General features: G+C 36.8%; 2 protein-coding genes across 4 annotated transcripts; both read left to right on the top strand.

Annotated features, from left to right (window-relative positions):
* The first annotated feature begins 5217 nt into the window (after positions 1-5217).
* On the top strand, positions 5218-7858 carry LOC133524299 (RNA N6-adenosine-methyltransferase METTL16). 2 transcript variants are annotated; one of them, XM_061860229.1, is made up of 8 exons: positions 5218-5408; positions 5482-5695; positions 5773-5913; positions 6014-6149; positions 6230-6346; positions 6429-6589; positions 6795-6869; positions 6971-7127. In XM_061860229.1, exons 1-8 carry the CDS (start codon positions 5304-5306, stop codon positions 6982-6984), a joined length of 963 nt encoding a protein of 320 aa, XP_061716213.1. In that variant the 5' UTR covers positions 5218-5303; the 3' UTR covers positions 6985-7127. The 2 variants fall into 2 exon arrangements, with proteins under 2 accessions (XP_061716213.1, XP_061716212.1); XM_061860228.1 differs by having other exon boundaries at positions 6795-7858.
* Positions 7859-8550: 692 nt separating this feature from the next.
* LOC133524301 (high mobility group protein 20A) lies at positions 8551-24309 on the top strand. 2 transcript variants are annotated; one of them, XM_061860234.1, is made up of 7 exons: positions 8551-8891; positions 9050-9209; positions 9457-9599; positions 10158-10270; positions 10714-10839; positions 22302-22461; positions 24125-24309. In XM_061860234.1, the coding sequence occupies exons 1-7, from the start codon at positions 8669-8671 to the stop codon at positions 24262-24264; spliced, it is 1065 nt and encodes a 354-aa protein (XP_061716218.1). In that variant the 5' UTR covers positions 8551-8668; the 3' UTR covers positions 24265-24309. The 2 variants fall into 2 exon arrangements, with proteins under 2 accessions (XP_061716218.1, XP_061716217.1); XM_061860233.1 differs by having other exon boundaries at positions 8558-8891; positions 10155-10270.
* The last annotated feature ends 242 nt before the right edge of the window (positions 24310-24551 follow it).

Below are 24551 nucleotides of genomic sequence, written 5' to 3'. Positions count from 1 at the left end.
AGAAAACGCAAATCTGGTTCAAACAAGATAAAAGATACAGATTGTGTTTGTGTAAACCAATCAAAATTGAAAGATAATGCCAGCCATCCACAACAAACTGAAAAGCTGAATCCCATTGTAAATTCGAATTCTGAAAATACAAATACACTTAATAACTCCACACCTACTCATGTGCCCATTGGTCGTGACCGCTACCAACAGTCCGATGTTGCACCTTACGTTGTACATGTTCAAAAAGAAGCCAACACTGATGGCACAACTTTACATCCAATAACTTTTGGTCGCTTTATGCGACAAAATAACGTGCAAGGCGTTGTGAACGGCAGTCTTAAACGAATAGGGAGAAATCGTGTCAGCATTGCATTTGCTACATTCACTGATGCTAACAATTTTCTATGTAATGAAAACTTAGGAAAAAACAAATACAATGCTTTCATCCCAACATTCAATGTCACACGCATGGGAGTGATTAAAGGTGTACCACTTGACTTGACTGATGATGAAGTACAGACTTCTATTAACCTGCCAATTGGCTGTGGGCCAATTATTAAAATAAGAAGAATAAAAAGGAAAATTGTTGTCAATAACATTACTCAATTTGTGAATACAGGTACAGTTATACTTACTTTTGATGGGCAAGTATTACCTACCCGGGTGTACATGTGCTACATGGCCTTGCCAGTAGAACTCTATATATATCCTACGGTTCAGTGCTTCCTTTGTTGTCGGTTTGGACATGTTAAAAATCAGTGCCGTTCAAATCCAAGGTGCTTCAAGTGTGGACAAGGTCACTCCGGTGAATCTTGTCATGTAGATGAGGATGACTATCAGTGTTGCTTGTGTAAAGGTTCACATCAAGCCACTAGTAAAAAATGTTTAGAATTTAACAGACAAAGAGCTATTAAAGAAACTATGAGCAAAAGTTGCATCTCTTACATGGAAGCTTCCAAAATTCACCCACCTGTGTCTAAGGTGTCATATGCTGAGGCCTTGCTTGCAACACCATTGTCATCTTCCTCACAAACACAACATGATTTGCAGAGTAACCAGGATATAATACCAATGTTAAATAACCAATCTTATAAAAAAACTGTTTATCTTAAACCCAGAGCTCCTGTAAAGTTAGGCAAAGGGTATGATAGAAATGCACATTCAGAAATAATAAGACAACCAGTTATCCATAGGGAAAAACCTGTGTTTAATAGTAACAAAGAAGAGAAGCCTAGTATTGATGATATAGTAAAAGCTCTTATGAATTTAATGTCCCAATCTAACACAGTATCACCGTCCAACGTTGCAGCAGTTATTAATGCTTTATACCAACTCAGAAACAATAATAATGGATCAGAGAGCTCTAGTGGTTCAGTGGAACGTTCGCAGCCTAATCAATAGGAAACAAGATTTAATACATGTTATTAATAAATATGATCCCTTTCTACTTTGTCTTCAAGAGACATGGTTGAAAAGGGATTCATTGTTTAAAATACCAGGATATGTCTGTCTAAGAGAGGACAGGCCTGATGGGTATGGTGGTGTGGCCATACTTGTCAAAAACTCATTAACATATGATTATATCACACTACCTGTACATAGTGATGAACTATCTGTTATAGCAGTAGTTGTAAATAGCATTTGTTTTGTATCATTGTATTATAAAAAACCTAATAACAATATTTTTAAAGAAATTGAACAACTTTTTAAGTTCCTGCCTAAACCATTTGTATGCTTAGGAGATTTTAATGCTCACCATGAGTTCTGGGGCTCTGCTCAAACTTTATACTATGGAGAAAAATTGCTGGAACTAATTAGCTCACGTAATTTATTCATATTAAACACTGGATCTCCAACTAGGCTTGCACGAAATCCTAGTGCAATTGATCTGTCCATTTGTACTCCCGATCTTGCTTCATCTCTATCTTGGTCAACTGCAGTTTCCACGTATGGTAGTGACCATTTTCCTATTCTCATTACCTTTCCTTTTTTCAAGAAACCTCAAAGACATGTCAGACATCCCCGTATAAAACATAAGCTGAATGATGATAGATGGAATCAGTATAGAGAGGTTGTTGAGCAAAAAATTAATAATTTATCTGAAATAAGCAATTTAAATATATTAGACAGTTCACAAGCATTTGCCACAGCTTTGATTGAAGCTGCTAATGAAACCTTTCCATTAAAAAGCAGCGGTCCAGAATCCATACCATCCCCACCTTGGTGGGATTCAGATTGCACTCTTGCAATTAAGCAAAGAAAGGAGGCAGAGAGGAAGTATTGTCATGAAATGACTGATAATAACTTTGATAATTACTTAGAAGTTGCTAAATCCACTAAAGAGTTACTTAGAACCAAAAAGTTTGAAGGATGGCATAGGTTTTGCAAATCATTAAGTCCTAATGTTTCACCATCAATAGTTTGGCAAAACATTAGAAGGTTTAGATCGGCATTTAAAGTCACAGTGAGTAAAATATCTCCACTTTTAGCAGAACAAGTCATGGATCGTTTGGGTCCTCCTTATGTCCCAGAACACCCTATGATTCTAAGGCCACTTTTGCTAGGTAATAATAATGCTGAAGATGTTTTAAATTCCCCCTTTTCACTTTTTGAACTGAAAGGAGTACTTTCATCAACTAAAGATTCTGCACCCGGTGAAGACGGGATTCCTTACTCTTTCTTGTCAAAACTTGATGATAACAGTCTTTGCTACTTTCTTTCTTTAATTAATAATGTTATGATAACAGGTTTTGTTCCTAAAGAGTGGAGGACTCAAACATTGATTTTAATACAGAAGCCAAATAAACCCAATTCAGATCCCACATCGTATAGGCCCATAGCTTTATCAACTGTACTAGCCAAAGTTGCCGAACACTTAGTAAAAATTCGATTGGAATGGTTTATAGAACATAATAAACTTTTATCATGTAATCAATTTGGTTTCAGGAAAGGTAAATGTACTCTTGACAGTTTAAGCATTTTTACCACAGATATCAGAATAAGTTTCTCTAAAAATGACTCTTTAGTTGCTGCTTTTTTAGATATAAATGCTGCGTACGACAACGTCAATATTTCAGTTTTAAAAAATAAATTAATTCAACTAGATGTTCCTAACTTTTTGATTAATTTTATAATAAATATGTTACATGAAAGGTATATAAAGTATCCATTAGACCAGTCTGGAAATGAAGTCATTAAAAGAACAGTTTGGAAGGGTCTGCCACAAGGATCTGTCTTGAGTCCTTTACTATACAACATTTATACTTATGATTTGGAACTTTCTGTTGAAGGGCAGGTTAATGTTCTTCAATACGCCGATGATTTGCTATTATATGTTTCTGGGCGATCTTTAGAAAACATTAGTAATATATTATCATCATCTTTGAGTGCCTTAAATAATTGGTTGAATAATAATGGATTAGATCTTTCGCCGTCTAAAAGTTCTGTTGTAGTTTTTTCACGAATGAAAAATATTCCACCTATTAACGTGCATTATAATGGTATTCCATTGGTAATTAAAGATAGTGTAAAATTTTTGGGAGTTATATTAGACTGTAAACTTACTGGACTTCCTCATTTTGAAAATATTGTATTAAGATGTGAACGGAATCTGAACATTTTAAGATGTCTGACCGGAGTCTGGTGGGGGGCTCATCCTTTTACTATGAGATTGCTGTATAACGCTTTGATTAGAAGTGTTTTAGATTATGGCACTTTCCTTCTACACCCTGGAAATGTTAAAGCAATCAAAAAAATTGATTCTATTCAGTCTAAGGCTTTAAGATTGGTCACAGGTGCAATGAAATCAAGTCCAATAAGTTGCTTACAAGTAGAATGCTGTGATCCACCCCTTGCGTTTAGAAGACAGTTCCTCTGTGATAAATTCTTTTTTCGTACTCTGCAATTAGATTCTCATCCACTACTTTCAAAAGTAAAACAATTAGCAGAACTGGTTGGAACCTGTAATTATTGGGCCCTTAAGGATTCTCCTTGTCTTGTTAAGAGCTATAAAAAATATCAAAGTTTAGAAGCACCCACTTACAGAAGCGCGACACTTCCTTTATATCAACACGACTACAACAGTCTCATTATAGATCCAGATATTAGATTTAACATAGGCTTATCTAAAAGCGATATTAATCCAAAAATAGAATTTATTAACCTTCTTAACATTGAATGGGCTAATTGGCACTGTTTATACACAGATGCCTCCAAACATGGCGATAGGAGTTGTGTTGGTGTTGGAATTTTCCATTCACAATACAAAGGATTACAACTTATCAAACTGCCACCTGAAACTTCCGTCTACACTGGTGAATGTTATGGTCTACTTAAAGCTATAGAATATATACTTATGCTGAAGATACCTAAAACCATAATTTTTTCAGACTCTCGCAGTGCTTTAGAAGCCATAACGAGGTTCCCATTTAAGACTCATAAACAATCTCCAGTTGTCTTTAATATTAGGAATCTTTTATATAAATGTTCACAGAAGAGTTGTGCTGTCGTGCTGGCTTGGATACCAAGCCATGTGGGCATTCCTGGGAATGAAAGAGCGGACCAATTGGCAAATGAGGCTATTCACGTGGGAGACATTGTGCCATACCATAATTATTGTCATGACTTAATAAATTTGTCAAAAGTGTATTTGTATGTGGATTGGAATGAGATTTGGAATAAGGAAACCGCAAAAGGTGTACATTATAGGCATATTCAGCCGTCAATTCCACGGAAACCATGGTTTAGCAAAATATTTTTTTCGAAAACTGTAACTTCTATTCTGTGTAGAATGCGTCTGGGGCATGTTTGTTCTCCGGCGCATTTACACATAATAAATAAAAAGCCGGATCCTCTTTGTTCTTGTGGTGACTATGGGGACCTGAACCATATTTTTTTTGCATGCTCTCTTCATGATCGGTCTGATTTTCTTTCCAGCCTTGAATCATTACGCATCCCATTTCCTACATCCATAATTTGCTTGTTATTTAGTAACTCGTATGATATTTATAAAATCTTATCTGTATTTTTAGAAAAGAATGATATTAAAATATAGCATATAATAATTATAATTATATATATTACAGTAAATCCAATCCTTCCCTTTCCAAATTTTCGTCATATCCGTACTTCCTAATTCCTAGTTTCCCTAACTTTTAATCCCATTACAACTTGACATTGGCTAATGTAACAAAAGCCAGAACAAAAAAAAAAAAAAAAAAAAAAAAAAAAAAAAAAAAAATTTTTGTTTTGGTTTTATATTATAAAAGCAACGGAGAATTTCTCAACTAAAAGTTGTTTTATGCAATATAATAATGGCTATGAATAAATACATGCATCCACGAAATATTTATAAAAACCCTCCGGATTTCGCTAAGCTGTCAAAAGATTTCTCAGAATTTTCCAACATTTGTAAAAAGGTATATAAATTAAGTTCTTGCTCTATACATATTATTTGTATTAGGTCATTAAGTGATTCCCTTTGCTTTTTAGGATGTATCAGGAAAAGTAACAATCGATTTTAAAGATCCACATTCCTTAAGAGTATTGACAAGGTGTCTACTGAAATCTGATTTCAAACTAGATGTTAAAATACCTGAAGACAGATTAGTGCCCACATTGCCCTTACGACTCAATTATCTGTTGTGGATAGAGGATCTAATGAAGGCTATCAAAAGGACTGAACATGTGAAAGGCTTGGACATAGGTAAGGTTAATCTATGTTTTTTTTTTTCTTTTTAATATTGACCATATACTCAATTACTTTTTTTATTTTTTATTTAGGTACTGGAGCCTGTGCTATTTATCCACTTTTGGCAACGGCGAAGAATAAATGGAGCATGTTAGGAACAGAAAATGATGAGGAAAGCCTTACTAAGGCTTTAGAGAACATTCAAAGAAATAATTTGCAGGATTTTATTCAATGTAAGTGTGCATAGCATTATACTATAACCCATTCAAACCGATATTGATAGTGGTCCAAATGAGTTACAGTATACTTCAAAGTAAACCTTTATTTTTTTAGTAAAACTAAATAAGACTTCATCAATATTAGACTACCTATTTACTCAAGAAAGTGGATCAGAGTTTGACTTCAGTATGTGCAACCCTCCTTTCTACAGCAACATTCAAGAACTTCTGGAATCTCGCAGTACGGCCAGGTTTGTTAAATATGTATATCTGTTGATAAATTTGACAAAACCTTTATAAATGTATGTACATTTATTCCTGTCTGTTTAAGGCCACCCCCTAAGAATGGATTTACTGGATCCCCACATGAGTTGATAACAGAGGGAGGAGAATTAGAATTTTGTAGAAAAATGATACAAGAAAGCAAGAACCACAAAAATAAAGTCATGTAAGTATCAATTGTTTTATCCATTTACACCCAAATCACCCAATTTTAAAAATCTTAGCTCAGTTAGTTTTTTTTTTTTCAGATTATTCACTACAATGATAGGACATAAATTTACTTTAAATGAATTATCTGAAGATTTGAAAGCAGATGGTATTAAATATACTAGCACAGAATTCTGCCAAGGCCGAGTGACAAGATGGGGTTTAGCATGGACATATCAAGACTATGATGTTTACAAATTAGGTATTCATTTATTTTAACCTAAATTGGCATAGAATGTGGAATATTCATTTGAGTTTGCTGCTTGTATTATAGGTGGATGAAGAATGCAAATTACCTTACAGCAAGGTCAAACTGCTATTATTATAAGATAATATGTGTTCATCTGCCACCCATCATTTATTAATAATGGGAATAGTTAGCCACACATTTCTGCTTCTGTTTTCAGCTCCACCAAGGGATAAGCCCCGGAAGAAGATTGCTAACACAGTACATCAGTTACCGGAATTATCAGAGAGTATAAGTAATGTTGATCTTGCTTTCAATAAACTTAAATCCCTCTTGGTGGGCTTAAAAATATCAAATAAAGTCCTTAATAAAAAAGGAAATTGTATATTTCTGCAGATAACTGCTACTGAAAATACATGGAGTAATCAAAGACGAAAAAGGAGAATGCTTGAAAGAAAAGAAGCAAATGACGCAAAAAAAATAAAACAAGAGTTTTCACAAGAGGCAGAGACATCTGTTCTGGAGAACAATAATTTAGAAAAAAAACCTACTGTGCCTGAAAGTGCTTGTTCAAGTAATCTTGATTCTTGTGATGATGTCAAACCACCACAATTCCTAGAAAACCCTGGAGCAGACTTAGAAGAACAACAGTTAGTACATGCATTTTTAAAACTTTTCATTAAAGACAGCCACATATTCCTTGAAACCGAATTTCTTGATGGTACCAGTGGGAAAGAAGGCTTACATCAGATAATACAATTCATTAAAAACAACTGGAAATAACTTGGTGTTTCTTTATTTTATTCCTGATTTGTCTATTGTAAATATTTTGGCAGGATGGGCTATTTTAAGAACATATTTTTTTCATTTTAAGTTTTGAATTACACTCCATAGTTTTGGTGTAAGTTTGCATCTCGGAACTAAAGAGTAAAGTAAGTATCTCAGGGCGGCTACCGGGAAAATCGAAATTCGTTACGTTTTAGTGAGAGTAAAAGAGAAAGATCCCCGCAATTTGCGAATTTCGGTTTTCGCGGTAGGCCCCCTGAACGCATAAACCTCGGTGCATGAATTATTCAACCCTTAGGCTGCATTCGCACGAGCGCTTTGTCAGCGTTAAAAAGCGGCCAAGTGCGAGTCGGACTTGCCCATGAAGGGTTCCGTACCATTTATGACGTATTAAAGTTTCAGTTCTAACCAATTTTCGGTAGAAGTTTGCATGGTAATGTACATCATATTTTTTTTTTAGTTTTATCATTCTGTTATTTTAGAAGTTACAGGGGGGGGGGGGGACACATTTTACCAATTTGGAAGTGTCTCTCGCGCAAACTATTCAGTTTAGAAAAAAAATGATATTAGAAACCTTAATGTCATTTTTGAAGACCTATCCATAAATACCACACACATGGGTTTGATGAAAATTTTTTTTTTAGTTTTAGTTCTAAATATGGGAAACCCCCAAAATCTATTGTTTTTTTTTCTATTTTTATGTGAAAATCTTAATGCGGTTCACAGAATACATCTACTTACCAAGTTTCAACAGTATAGTTTCGGAAAAAAGTGGCTGTGACATAAACGGACAAATGACGGACATGACGAAACCATAAGGGTTCCGTTTTTTGCCATTTGGCTACGGATCCCTAAAAAGCGTTTGAATTACGCAAATGGATAACCAATTAACTATGTATGTGTTCAGACGATGGCGGTATCGCTTTTTCATCGCGTGTTGTTGGATTTTCGACGTTGAGTGTTGGCCGTTAAATCGAATAAGTGTGGATGTAATAGTCACTTTAATCTGCGATTCTGCGCAAGTGCCAACACGCGCAAGCTACTTGCCTATTACTTACCGTGTGCAACCAATTTAGAGCGAATATGCGCACCCCTGATTGCAACAACCAATGTAATTGCGGTTTTTGGACGTTAACTTTTTTGTCGTCTTTACTAGTGCCTCGAATAATACGAATGTGATCGATAAAAAAAAAACTCATTAGTCAATGGGTAGATGTTGTGTTTGTAGGCGATTGTTTATCGTTTTTGGCATTATTAGCGCTATATTACACTTTTATAGGAATAAATATTGTTCTAAAAAATATAAGAATGGATGGTTCATCGAAAACTCGTCAACAACCTTCTGCAGAAAATGCAAATGAGGAAATTATGTCCTCGAGTACAGAGCTGGAAAGTAATGTGCCACCCTCAACTAATGGTATCGTAGCTTCTGATACTTCAAAGGATCCTCAAAAACCATCACCGAAGAAGCCCAAAAAACGGAAGCCTAAAGTCCCCCGGGACGTCACTGCGCCACGCCAGCCACTAACGGGTAAAATAGTTTGCAAAGACTATTTGTTTGTTATAAGACTAATAAATTGGAAAATTATATAAATCGACTTCAAGCCCCACTTATCTCAGATCACTCGACTAGTCTATAGTGGATCATTTAGGGCATTAGTTGTATTATTATATTTACTTGTTATCTAGGATATGTGCGGTATTTGAATGAGCGACGCGACCAACTACGCGCCGAGCACCCCGAGCTTGGGTTTGCGGAGTTGACGCGCCAGCTCGCCAGCGAGTGGAGCAAGTTGCCAGTGGAAGAAAAACAACAATATTTGGATGCGGCTGATCAGGACAAAGAAAAGTAAGTAACTAATTCATTTGGGCACTCCAGATTATGTATTATCCTCTGGTCATCTTGTGATCATATTTAAATTGTGGTCAGTTATATGTATATTCCTTTTTTCTACACAAATTTATTAGAGTAAGCAAAATGAAATTATATTATGTGGCTTAGGGCTACACATATTAATTTATGTACAATAGCAGTTTCTGCTACATCTTTATTTTCTTGCTTGGTTTTAACATTATGATTTGCTATTTTTACAAAGGTACAATAAAGAGTGGGATGAATATAAGAAAACTGATGCTTATAAGGAATTTAGAAGACAACAAATGGAGCAAAAACATTCTGGTGGTGCAGCTAAGAAGATGAAGCACAATCACAACCAAGCCAGTGAGGGTGCCAGTACTGGTAAGCATAAAAGGATTTACATTAAACACATAAATTAGTGAGTACCTTTATTACCTTAAACTTGGTTCCGAGATGAAAATGATAGTCAAGAAATACTATGTAAATAATTTAAAACTGTTACCTAGAAAGGTTCTCAAAAGTTAGAGTCAGGCGAAGTCTTAATCTACACACATTGACTAATGGACGACTTGTCTGCTATCTATCAGTATGAAATATATAAAAAAAATTTATATTACATTGGTGGCAAACAAGCATACCCGCCCACTTGTAAGTAGTCACCGTAGCAACTCCAGAGGAGATACATGCGCATGGCCGACCCTAAATAATAATAATTATGATGACAAATTAATTTGTTTTAACACATTCACTGCCAGACAAAAAACGGCGCACTACCCCAGAAACCGGTGGTTTATAGCAGCGTACAAAAAAAACAACCCGCCCAGCGGGTTGTCCGGCATTTGAACAAAGTTCACGAGCGCCCACCAGGTGGGTTCCTGGCAGTGAATGTGTTAATTATACAAGCATCACTGACTTTCTTTGCCTTATTTTTTGCAGCAGCCCCTCAAACTAGCACAGAACCAAACACTGTTACAGCTAATGGACCCAGTGTAGCTGCAGTGCCACGGCAACAAACACCACCTAGGCCCAGACCCTGCATTACTCCAGCATCTGTAAGTAATTAACACTATCATCTCTAAACACATACAAGCACTCTGCAAGATTTGTCCCTACCATATGACTATAATCTTTATAGAAAGATTTCTATTGAAGTATGTAATAACTGTAAAATTATGGTTTTATACTTTATCCTAGTTCTACTCATCACATAGTTTCTGAATCTTAAATTGGCATTACTTACTTGGTAAGAAATAACAGTTTTTCAAAACTTTTTTAAATCTATTCTCACTACCTCTTTAACTACATCAAGCTATTACAGTTCTAATCATCATTGATGATTTCAGTCTTTGACTTGTCTTAATTTCTCCTCCTCTTCTTCCTGCTCTTATCCCACGTTATGTGGGGTCAGGTCCATTCTCATCTATCTTTCATCACCTCAGCACTGTCTTTCACATATCCTCTGACTTGTCCTAATTTGTTACTTATTTATTCATAGGGTGAAGACTTTGGTGGTGGGGACACAGACATTCCCATATTCACTGACCAGTTCCTGCAGCACAACAAACTGAGGGAGTCAGAGCTGAGGCAGCTAAGGAAGGCTAACTCTGATTATGAGCAGCAGGTAAACCTTCACATGAAAACGAAAACTTTTTCATCAACTACCACAAACACTCGAAGTTCGCAATCTCGGACAGCTTATTATTATTTATTATTGTAGTTTTAATCGGCCTTTGAGTGCCACAAGCAAGCAGTGATCGATTGTGGCAGCCTTTTAAAGTTCATTAAATCATTACTAATGCCTGAATCCATGAAATTCCATATTCTTGGGATCATAATGTTCTGTACCTCACAAGAGTCATAAGGTTGCAATACATACCACCCTAACCTAAGTATTAGGTATCCTTTTTTGACATTAATGGTCCGCAGGAACAAGAGAATGTGCATCGTGTCGCCTTGACTCCTGGACGGGAATTTCGGGCATATTTATTTTCGACTAATTCTGACCGCGGCTGGCAATTCGTCCCACTTTGTTGCTTGCCATAGTTGCCATGAGAACGACTTCACAGGTTATTCATTTAAAGATACAAGCAAATTTCGTCCTTATGTCTACCGACAAAGCGGGACGTTTTGCCGGCCCTGATCACAATTCTAAGGCGTATTTAGAATGACAGATTTTATATATTATACGTTTATTGCGATTAAAACTCAGTCAATAGTAGTAGTTTGTAAATTAATTTAATGATTCAAATTAAAAATTCTCACTCCTTATAAAAATTGGAATGTGATTTATATAATAAAAAGTACATATAATGTAATTTGGATTTTAAACTTTTAAAGTAATTTTACTTCATAATTATCAATGGCTTAGGCATAATATTATTTTACAGTACATAATTATATTAATTATGGTGCTGCTTTACCACACTAGTCCGATAATTAGCACATTACGTAACCATGTCGAAAATTTAAAGGGCCATTATGTACCTACGTAAAATGAGGTACATGTGTGAATAGGCAATTCGAAACTCGTGTCGATTTAAAACAATCCCTTTGGTTGTGTTGTAATTTATCCTCACTTGTTGCGGATTTCCTATTTTTCGCTTTTGTATCATGCTGTACTAATACAGTAGCAGTACATTAGGTGTTACTTTACCGCACTAGTAAGGTAATTAGCACTTTACGTGCCTATGTCGAAAATTCAAAGGGCTATATGTACTGTAAAACGTCTCATACACGTGCGAATAGGTAATTACAACTCGTGTCTATTTAAAAAACTCCCTTTGGTTCGTTTTTGTTTCTACTTTCCGCACTTGTATCGTATTGTACTATTTTAAGTTGTCTGTGTTCTATTTCCGTCTTTTTACTATACTTACCTATAGCTGTATAGATACTTATGCATTGTTATCCTCTCGTTAGTTAGTTTTGTTTGAGTTGCTTTTGCTGTTGTAATTGTAGCACCACTCACAATCTCTCTGTTTGTGCTTAGCCTTAAGGTTGACTGGTAGAGAATGTCTCGTGGCATTAAGTCCGCCTTTTGTACTGTAAGATTTTTTTTCTTTTGTGCAATAAAGATTAAATAAATAAATACCGACCGGTCTGGCCTAGTGGGTAGTGACCCTGCCTATGAAGCAGATGGTCCCGGGTTCAAATCCTGGTAAGGGCATTTATTCGTGTGATGAGCACGGTTTTTTTATTTTATTTTATTTAGGAAACAAACAGTCACATATTAATATATATATAAGCTTAAGTGATAACAACCAGACCTTTAGTTCCATTGAAAATAAAATAATATATAGTAAATTACAGATCGAAACAGGGAAGGTGTTAGGTATCTTCTTGTCTGTCACGCGTACAGGGACTTCAAAACATCGGTAGGTAATTAATAAATGCATGACATAGTACAGAATTTAAAATGGTAAACAAAGTAATTTAAAATATATGTACCGCTATAGTTGTTATGCGTGCAAATAATAAATAGTTACTATAGGTACTTAAAAGAAAACATACAATATTTATAAAGAAAAGATTGAACTTCGCAGAATGCTACTGTATTTACAAAATGATAATGAAAAAATATCTAAATTTGAAAATTTATCATTGTAATCATGACATGCTCGTCTAAAAAAAATATGCTTGGCAAAATTAGAGCCACAAAAGCTAATATGGAATGTTTGGGGGTGGCGAGTGGGAATACGACGAGGCAATTTAAAAATATTTTTTTCAAGAAGATCAGGAGAGTCAATATAGTTATTTAAAAGCTTATATAAGAACATTTGGTCTATATATACGCGGCGTCCGACTAATGGCGTGAGACCGTGCCGTATGCTGGTACTTTCAGACAGATTCAAACCATGGCGGAAGTTAAGTGACTTTAATAATTTATTTTGAATTCTTTCAATTCGCGTTTTATGAACTGTATATTGGGGAGTCCAAACGATGCAACCGAATTCTAAAACACTACGGACGTAAGAGGAATATAATATCTTTAGAGTATTAGGGTCTTTAAAGGGTTTAGAGAGCCGAAGTATCAAACCCAACTGCTTATAAGCTTTTGCAGTAATAAGATCTATATGTGAAATAAAATTGAGCTTTGAGTATATTTGTTCCTGAGTTATGGGTGTTTCCTATGTATTTAAGTATTTATAAATAGTTATATATTATATATATCGTTTTCTAAGTACCCTCAATACAAGCCTTAATGAGCTTACCGTGGGACTTAGTCAAACACAGGAAATCCTAGTTCAGGCACATGTAAACAATAATTAGTTTTAAGGCTGTGTTTTATATGAAACTAACCATGGAATACTTGTTTTGAAATAAATTATGTTTATGTTTAATTTTTGTAATAATGTCCTATAATATTTATTATTATTTGTGTCTCTTACAAATTCTCGGGACCATAGGGTCCCGGGCATTTGGAAGGCGTGCGTGTGGCCGAAGCCAACACGTAGAGGCCCCTTGTAATAAGACAATTTACTCTAAATGTAATGTCATAATGTGAAACCAACCAACGATTATCCCAGTTTACACTATATAGTGTAGGAAATAAAGGTAGTGGACCCCGCAGTAACTCCTCTGCCAGAAAAAACTTTACAGTATGATAAAGTATCAATAAATAAAAAGTATTGTCTTAATTTCCAAAGAATAATAATAATAGGATTTAAGTAAATACCTAAAGTATGAAATCGTTAATATCTTTTTACGGAAAAATGCTCCGTTCAAACTTTCTTCACCAGACATATTCATGTAACGTATTACAACAATATATGAAATATCCAAAAAAATATCCCAGCAGAAATACCAATATTAATAAAATATAATTTTTGGACGTGTCTTGGACCGGAAAACTACTCCATCTAATTTTTTCACTGGAATGCCATTTTATTGCCGATTTATAGCTACAAAATGAAAATCTAAAAAAAAATCCATGTAACTATACTATTTTCAGAAATTGCCTTTTTACTCGCTGTGAAAAATTTCTCTATCCATTTTATTTATTGAATTAAGATCACAGTTTTATTTCCATCCAACTATAAAAACATCCAAAAAAATAACGAGCGTATTAAAAACTTAACATATCGGGAGCAGTGTGTAGGGAGCGGGGTGTACAAGCGGGGTGCGGGAGCGGTACCGGCCGCCACCAGCGCGCGCGCCGCGCCTGCCCGGCGGTGGCAGTTTGCTACTTCTCTATTCATTCGCGTATCGCCTAGGTGCAGGTTACTGTTTTAAAAAATATTTCGACTCGTTTCTTTTTTGACCTGCCGTATGCCTGCCTGTCTGTGTAGTACCTAACCTACCGTAAGTATAGTCTCTACCGTACCTACAAATGAAGTATAGGTAGGTTATGCGATGTGTCTAATTTAAATATTTATATTCTTAAATTCAATTTATTCAATTCGAGTCGTACGTATTAGGCCACCAAACGAAGGAAAAAACGGGGAAATAATTCGTGTATAAGCGAATTTTGGCATAGTTGTAGATAAAGGTACCTTACATAACATACTGAAAGTACTGATAGATGGGGGTGGCGCTATTGTGTACGGGGGAGGGAGGGTTTAAATGTCCCTTTTTTAGTTTATCTTAAATAACTCGTGAACGGTGGCCCATATCAAAAAATGATCTATCACGCAAATCATCTATATAACATTTCCTACAAGAAAAATTCAGTACACTTTTTACTAGGATCAATATTTAAAACGATATTAAAGCGGGAAAATTAATTAAAATCAATTTTCTGGTTCATTTTTCTATATTTTCGTAAACGGTGGCAATTAGCAAAAAACGCTGTAAAATGTAAATAATCTACACAAAACTTCTACAAAAAAGATTCAGTACACTTTGTGAGAGGATCAATATTTAAAAAGATATTAAAAAGGGAAAGTTAATAAAACCAATTCTAAGGTTCATTTTCTTTAGTTTTCGTAAATAATTTGTAAAGTATGACCCATAGCAAAAAAAAATGTCTTATACATAAATAAGTAACATAAAATTTTCTATAAAAAATATCTAGCCAGCGAACGAAAAAAACATAGAAGACTAACGTCAAACAAAATATCAGCGTAAAAGTGGCCCCACTATTAAAACACGCAATACTAATAACGGACCAATTGCAACTCGTCAAAGTTCAGGTCTCGTTTTCTTCGACGAAACTTCATTTGACCATGATTGGCCAATTTAAAACACCCGAACTACGATTGGTCTATTATAAAATGAGGCGCTGTGATTGGCTGTAGCGCAGCTCTAGGTAGACAGTTTCATGCAATATAGACTAGTTTTAAATGCAATATTTTTGTATGATAATTTATTATTTTATTTTAAAGGCTTAATATTTGTTCGTTTATTGCACGTGTTTAAAGGCAATTAAGCCTTCGAACCAATTATTACATTGTGTCGTTCATCTTATAGGGCACCTGCGACGTTTAGTTAGGTGGCACAGAAATGTCAGATGTAAATGAATGTAAATTTGGTAGGTCAAAATTGGAAAAATACAGCTGGCATTTGGAATTTTGGATTTTACTCTGATCAAGATGAAAACCGATATCTGAGGATCCGAGAGGCCTTTTATTTACAAATTTGAGATCAAAATTAAAAATAAAAAATGCCGCGAAATCCAAGTTGGCGGGCGTTTGTTTAATTTTGACCTCATATTCATTATAAAGGTCCTCCAGGATCCTCAGATATCGATTTTCATCTTGATCAGAGCAAACATGCAGAAATTCGTATTGAACACGTCGTCTTAGGAAGTTTGTATGGGAATAGTACATTACTATAGAGAACGGGAAACGAAGGGTTGCAGGCCAAGTAGATATAGACGGCCGAGCGTAGCGAGGTCTGATAGGGATACGCGGCCCGCAACCCCCCCGTTTCTCGCCGAGATTTGTATAGTGCTTTTCTCAAACTTGCAATGAAATAATTAAAAAAATAGGATGATGATGATGATCGATGATGATGATTGTTATTATTACTTTCGGGTTATTAAAAGGGGAACGAAAATTTGATTATTTTTACGCTACGACGCACGGCTTAGGAGATACAGCCCTATAAAGATTTCTGCATGACTGAAAAAAAAAACTTTATGGGGCTGTATCTCCTAAACCGTACGTCGTAGCGCAAAAATAATGAAATTTCTGTTCCCCATTGAAACCTCAAAATAATGTTTAACAAACACAAAAAAGAAAAAAAACACAAAAAAGAAAAAAAAAAACATAATGGCAGAATTTTGCTTATAGGTTTTATTTTTGGTTGAAGTTTGGTTGAATGCCAAGACGTGCCATAATTTGACGTTCAAAAACAAAAGAAGGTTGCCTTACAGGCCTAGGTGTGTAAGGCAATATGAAATTCCTTTACATATCATCTTCACTCATCGCACCTGATATGTAGTATTTCCGGGCCTAATTTGAAGTAAGTCATGTCAACATTTCATTAAAAGTTTGAGAAAAATAGCATTATTGTTTTTACTATTTTCCTCGCATTCTTTCCATAATTTTTCACCGTTCAAACCTTCCCTGGACCTAGAAATATTCCAATACCAAAATTAGCCAAATCGGTCCAGCCGTCCGCCAACTTAACGAAAAGTTGTAAATAGCAGCCAGATACCGGGGCTTAGTAAGTACACATAAAAAACCTCCACCTACAACGGCGACTCGTATTTACTATCACAAATTTAAATTATTAAAATAACAACCTGAACAAATTAAAAATGAAAGTTTCTTAATATCAATGGTTGTTTAAAATGCATAACATCATCCCCATATAAAGCCTGTTGTGATCAAGAGAAATCAAATTAATATGATCCTAGCTAAACTATACGTGAAAAGTAATCCCATATTTTTTCCAGTGTTTGTTGGAACGACTAGCACATCATTTATCCGCACAATAAGGCATAATTCTTTCGTTAAAGATATAATTTGAATACTTCTTACTATGACTGTCACAACGGGCCGACATTTGCGAACTAAATAGCTCCGCGGCACAAAATTGACGCCCCGCCCGCTTCGGCACAATGTGTGTGGGGTCATTTTGCAGAGCTAGTTCGACATCTATGTTTATTATCAATCGCTGTATCTAGACACTTTTCGCTAGGATGAATATTTAAAAAGATACTAAAGCGGGAATGTTAATAATAATCAATTTTAAAAACCCTTTTTAGTTTTCATAAGTAACTCGTAAACTGTAGCCCGTAGAAAAACACGTTCTTATACATAAAGAATGCACATAATATTTCCTACAAAAAATAATTCGATCACTTTTCTCTAGGATCAATATTTATAGGGGTTAATCAATTCATAGGTACTTTTTTTAGTTGTTCGTAAATAACTCTTAAACGGTGCTCCAGTGCAATAAGAATGTTAAACATAAATACTTAAGATAAAAATTTCTGGAAAAAAGATTTCTTACACTTTTTCTTTAGGATCAAAATTATTGAGATATTAAACGGCGAAAGTTAATTTTAATCAATTCTGCACATTATTTGTGTTTCTCGCTTTAAAAGCTTAATAAATATTGATCTTAGGGAAAAGTGTTCCGCATGTCTTGTAGAAAATTTTATTATAATTGTTTATATACACATATATATTTTTTGCTATAGGTCATACTTTACAAATTATTTACGAAAAACTAAAAAAAGAGACCTGAGGATTCATTGTAAGTAACTTTGCTCCTCTTTGACTAAAAAACCGAACAAGTGCGAGTCGGACTCGCACACCGAGGGTTCCGTACTTTTTAGTATTTCTTGTTATAGCGGCAACAGAAATACATATAAATATAAATATTTCTGTCATAGCATGCCAAACTATAATTCTAAACGTAACCAGCGACAATGATATCGCTCGGAGCGCACGTGAGACAATTGCATCGACGCGGCTGCTAGCTTTAAATGGCCCTTTTTTAGTTTATCTTAAATAACTCGTAAACGGTGGCCCATATCAAAAAATGTTCTTTCACGCAAATCATGTAAATAAAATTTCGTACAAGAAAAATTCAGTCCACTTTTCCACTAGGATCAATATTTAAAAATATATTAAAGCGGGAAAGTTAATTAAAATCAATTTTATGGTCCATTTTTCTATATTTTCGTAAACGGTGGCAATTAGCAAAAAAACGCTGTAAAATGTAAATGATCTACACAAAACTTTCTACAAAAAAGATTCAGTACCCTTTGTGAAAGGATCAATATTTAAAAAGATATTAAAGAGGGAAAGTTAATAAAACCAATTCTAAGGTTCCTTTTCTTTAGTTTTCGTAAATAATTTCTAAAGTATGACCCATAGCAAAAAAATGTCTCATACATAAATAAGTAACGTAAAATTTTCTATAAGAAATATGTAGCACACTTTTCGCTAGGATGAATATTTAAAAAGATACTAAAGCGGGAATGTTAATAATAATCAATTTTAAAAACCCTTTTTAGTTTTCGTAAGTAAATCGTAAACGGTAGCCCGTAGCAAAACACGTTCAAACATAAATACTTAACATAAAATTTTCTAGAAAAAAGATTTCTATTCTTTTTCTTTAGGATCAATATTATTGAGATATTAAACCGCGAAAGTTAATTTTAATCAATTCTGCACATTATTTGTGTTTCTCGCTTTTAAACCTTAATAAATATTGATCTTAGGGAAAAATGTTCCGCATGTCTTTTGTAGAAAATTTTATTATAATTGTTTATATATGTATATTTTGCTATAGGTCATAATACTTTACAAATTATTTACAAAAAACTAAAAAAGAGACCTGAGGATTCATTGTAAGTAACTTTGCCCCTCTGACTAAAAAAAACCCAACAAGTGCTAGTCGGTCTCGCCCACCGAGGGTTCCGTACTTGTTAGTATTTGTTGTTATAGCGGCAACAGAAATACATCATCTGTGAAAATTTCAACTATATATCACGGTTCATGAGATACAGCCTGGTGACAGACGGACGGACGGACAGCGGAGTCTTATTAATAGGGTCCCGTTTTACCCTTTGGGTACGGAACCCTAAAAAGGACCTGGAAACTGATTATAATGAATTTTAATATCTCATTAAATATTGATCCTAGCGAAAAAAATTACGGAAATTTTGTTGTCAAAATTACATTTCTATTATTAATGTATAAAGAACTTTTTTCATTGGGCCACTGCTTACGAGTTATTTACGAAAAACAAAAAAATTAGGGACTTGTAAATTGTTTGTGATTTACTTTCCCCCTTTAATATTGTTTTAAATATTGATCCTGGAGAAAAGTGTTCCGTATGTTTTTTGTAGGAAATATTATGTTAATTATTTATGTATAAGAACCTGTTTTGTTATGAGCTGCCGTTTAAGAGTTATTTACGAAAAACTAAGAAGTGACTTTAAAATTGATTAGTATTAATATTCCCGCTTTAGTATCTTTTTAAATGATGATACTAGGGAAAAGTTTCATATATCTTTCTTGTAGTAAAAATTATGGTTAATATTTATGTATGAGAGATTTTTTGCTATGGATCATACTTTACAAATTATTTACGAAAAACGAAAGAAAAGGAACCTTAGAATTCATTTTAATTGACTTTCCCCCTTTAATATCTTTTTAAATATTGATACTTTCAAAAAGTTTACTGAATCTTTTTTGTAAAAAAGAACATTTTATGCTATGGGCCACCGTTTACGAGTTATTTAAGAAAAACTGAAAAAAGGGACCTTTAAACCCCTTGATATTATTCTAATCAATGTTATATAAAACTGCGTAAGTATATATTATTCGGTACAAAGAAAACGCAAAAATCACTAAATGTAGTGTAAAGACTCGCACATCAGTGGCAACGACAACTCCCTTCTTAAGTGTGGACTGCGGGTCACGCGGTCGGGTCGTACTAGTAGCACAAGGACACTAATCTGCACTTAACTGCTAAAGGAAGACGGTACATTATTGCGTAACCGCGGGATGGATTCATCTTCGCTTCAAAAATTTCGGTGTTCTGGATGATATTTCTTTTGGATATTTTGAATTTAAGTGTATACGTGACTACTTAGTATATATTTAAAAAGAATACAGGCTGAGAAATTTTCCACTCTCAGTTTTTAAAATGTGTAAAATACATACATTTGGGTATGTATTTTTTTTGGATATTCTTACCCACTAAGCCAAATTATATTCTAAGATCATATAAGAAGAAAAAAATGACAGAGCAATTTTCCGATGAAAATGAGCGTCAAAAAAAGGAATTATCATTAAAAAAAATCACATGTTTGACAAAAATTTTAGATTTTTTTCTAGTATTACATACTGATACAAATAACTTATTTGGTAAAATAATTTTGTACAGAGGAATTACTCGGTTAAAAATATAAACAGATTTATATTTTTACGTATAAATACCTAACTTAGAAGTGTTTTTTTTTTTGGATATTTATATGTTAGTTACGACTCATACTATGCAATAACCAAGCAAAATTTCATCGACTGAGAAATTAATGCATGGGTCTCCATACAACAACTTGCTTCATTTCCTACACTAATAGTAGTGCACCCAAGGACAAGCTCCGGTTAGTGTAGGACTATTGTAAATAAAAACCGGCCAAGAGCATGTCGGGCCATGCTCAGAGTAGGGTTCCGTAGTTACTCTTCCGTCACAATAAGCTAAACTGGAGCTTAAAGTATGGTAGATTGTTAACCAAGGGATGAACTGTGGGTGTACGTCTTTTTACTATGAAGGGGAAACATTTTGCGATAACTCAAAAACAGCGAAACTGATCATATCCGCTATAGTTTTCATTTAATGTCTTTCTTAAGCTCTACTTCCAAGATTTTTTTCATATGTTTTGGACCTATGGTTCAAAAGTTAGAGGGGGGACACACACACTTTTTTTTCTTTCGGAGCAATTATCTCCGAATATATTCACTTTATCAAGAAATGTTTGTTGAAGACCCCTATTCGTTTTGAAAGACCTTTCCTACTATATCCCACACTGTAGGGTTGAAGCAAAAAAAATGTTCACCCCCACTTTACGTGTAGGGGAGGTACCCTAAAAAAAATTTAATTTTTTGATTTTATTGTACGACTTTGTCGGCTTTATTGATTTATATATCCATGCCAAATTTCAGCTTTCTAGCACTAACGCCCACGGAGCAAAGCCTCGGACAGACAGACAGACAGACGGACATGGCGAAACTATAAGGGTTCCTAGTTGACTACGGAACCCTAAAAAAGGACAAAAGCTATTGCTATAGCTATAAGGACAGGGCTATTGGGTTTAAATACTAGTGGACAGGTAACCGGGACTACGAAGAAGGCTATTGCACCTACCCTAATCATATGTTAAAAAACATGAAAAAAGTGGGCAGGGTGGGGCCTCACTGTGATATTGTGACAATATGGATCCCCGAAAACGGCCGCTCGCACGGAGCGACAAGGGGACAACATTATGTGAGCGGCTCAGGGCGTGGAGAGGTGTGCGCCGCTTTCTACCCACTGGGTAGAAAGCTGTAAGCTTTACAGTCACTGTACCAACTCGCGTCTTATGCATATTTCACTTCCACCTTGCGAGCTCTGACACCCCACTCTGGACGGCCGGTAAAGGCAAGCCAGAGGTAAGAGTCCTGCGGCCCCTGCTCAGTGTTCACTCTAGCCGGCCAATGAAGGCAAGCCGGAGAGAGGGGCCTGACCGACTCTCAGGGGTATGGGACCCAGGGGACGTCACTTCTCATTCAGCTCCAAATTGAACCCTATTTCGTAAAGAATTATCTCTTCCTTATCTTTGATTCTTAGCAAACTTTTGATAAATGTTATCCCTTTGTAACCATTTGTGACAAACACAAATGTCAAAATACACATATTTAAGGACTTAGAGCATTTAACAACTAGAGATGCCTTGCTGTAATTTTCTGTACAAATCAGTCTGCTGATTTCTGCGGGGGAGGGGCACGTCATAAATATGTATTTCAGATAAACGTCAGTCCATATAATAAGTATGACCATTGGGCGAGGTTTTAGACAGAGGTGTAACCTCTTAAAGGTGACTCCGGTTGTTAAATGTTCTAAGCCTAAGAACAAACGATTATGGCGATTATCGCAGGCTACTGCCGACCGAAGGTGTGACCAATGTTTGTGTACGTTTAGAACGCTATCCTGCAAAGACATGCGGAGGAGGTGAGCGCAGCGACAGCCCGGCTGCGCGCCGAGACGGCCGCGGCCGCCGAGCGCACCGCAGCGCTGCTCGCGCACCGGCGCGCGCTCGTCGCTGCCCTGGTGCACGCGCTGCACGCCGTCGCCATACCAGGTGACGTCACTTAGTTCAATCATCCTACAAAGGCACGCGGACGTGAGCGCACCGCCGCGCTGCTCGCGCACCGGCGCGCGCTCGTCGCTGCCCTGGTGCACGCGCTGCACGCCGTGGCCATACCAGGTGACGTCACATAGTTCAATCATCCTACAAAGGCACGCGGACGTGAGCGCACCGCCGCGCTGCTCGCGCACCGGCGCGCGCTCGTCGCTGCCCTGGTGCACGCGCTGGACGCCGTGGCCATACCAGGTGACGTCACATAGTTCAATCATCCTACAAAGGCACGCGGACGTGAGCGCACCGCCGCGCTGCTCGCGCACCGGCGCGCGCTCGTCGCTGCCCTGGTGCACGCGCTGCACGCCGTCGCCATACCAGGTGACGTCACATAGTTCAATCATCCTACAAAGGCACGCGGACGTGAGCGCACCGGCGCGCGCTCGTCGCTGCCCTGGTGCACGCACTGCACGCCGTCGCCATACCAGGTGACGTCACATAGTTCAATCATCCTACAAAGGCACGCGGACGTGAGCGCACCGGCGCGCGCTCGTCGCTGCCCGGGTGCACGCACTGCACGCCGTCGCCATACCAGGTGACGTCACATAGTTCAATCATCCTACAAAGGCACGCGGACGTGAGCGCACCGGCGCGCGCTCGTCGTTGCCCTGGTGCACGCGCTGCACGCCGTCGCCATACCAGGTGACGTCACATAGTTCAATCATCCTACAAAGGCACGCGGACGTGAGCGCACCGGCGCGCGCTCGTCGCTGCCCTGGTGCACGCACTGCACGCCGTCGCCATACCAGGTGACGTCACATAGTTCAATCATCCTACAAAGGCACGCGGACGTGAGCGCACCGGCGCGCGCTCGTCGCTGCCCTGGTGCACGCACTGCACGCCGTCGCCATACCAGGTGACGTCACATAGTTCAATCATCCTACAAAGGCACGCGGACGTGAGCGCACCGCCGCGCTGCTCGCGCACCGGCGCGCGCTCGTCGCTGCCCTGGTGCACGCGCTGCACGCCGTCGCCATACCAGGTGACGTCACATAGTTCAATCATCCTACAAAGGCACGCGGACGTGAGCGCAGCGACGGCCCGCTTTGCGCAGAGACCTATTTATTCTAGAACAAAGAAATTCGTGCCCCGAATTTGACAGCTAAGGTAGATGTCGATCTACTTCAGCTTAAACGCTGCGATTGTCAAGATTCGATGTTTTGGAAAATAAACATATCGGTTAAAATACGCGCCTGTTAAGGCATGCAATGGAATATGTGGTTCAACTTGAACCTGCTATAGAAAATAAAAACCGGCCAAGAGCATGCCATGCTCAGTGTAGGTGTAGGGTCCCGTAATTACCATTCTATCACTGTAGGCTGAACAGGGGATATTAGTAAGTATTATGTATATTACAAGCAAAAGGGAGCACCTTCGCAGCGCTTTGTAGTTATGTTCGTTATGTTACTAAGGGGCATGGCACACTGCATCCAATTCGCACGTCGCTCCGAAGTTTGAGCGAGACAATGCTATGCGCGTATTATAGCGAAATCTCGCTCGTACGACGAAACGAATTGCGAATCGGACAGTGTGCTATGCCCCATTGTTGGGTGGTTTTACAATATTTAACTCTTTGAACTTACAATTTTTACAAATTCTTTTTCAGGTGGCCCAACGGGTGCAACCGAAAATAACATTGAGGAGTACATGGATAAGCTACACACCCTGGCCAGGGAGACCAAAAACCAGGCGGCCGTAAAGCAAGCCAGAGATATTCTTAATAAAGTGGAACTACCCATACATTAGTATCTTCATTATCAGTATTTTATTAAAATGAAATTAAGTGCGTAATTTGTTTTATTACAATATAGTTTAACATCAGTATATACCAATTTTAATATGTGCATTATTCTGGGCATGATTATACCCAAATATGACAATACAAAAATCATCATTTTGTAGCACAGTTAGCATATACATATATATATATATATATATATATATATCAACATGGTCATTATTCAAGTGGTTCTTCCAATTTGTTACCACATATCCATGGTAAAGTTTATCATTATGGAAGGAAGCAAAATGGT

This window comes from Cydia pomonella, chromosome 13 (assembly GCF_033807575.1).
Source record: "Cydia pomonella isolate Wapato2018A chromosome 13, ilCydPomo1, whole genome shotgun sequence".
Classification (NCBI taxonomy): Eukaryota; Metazoa; Arthropoda; class Insecta; order Lepidoptera; family Tortricidae; genus Cydia; species Cydia pomonella.
This window is presented reverse-complemented; position numbering and strand designations above follow the sequence as displayed.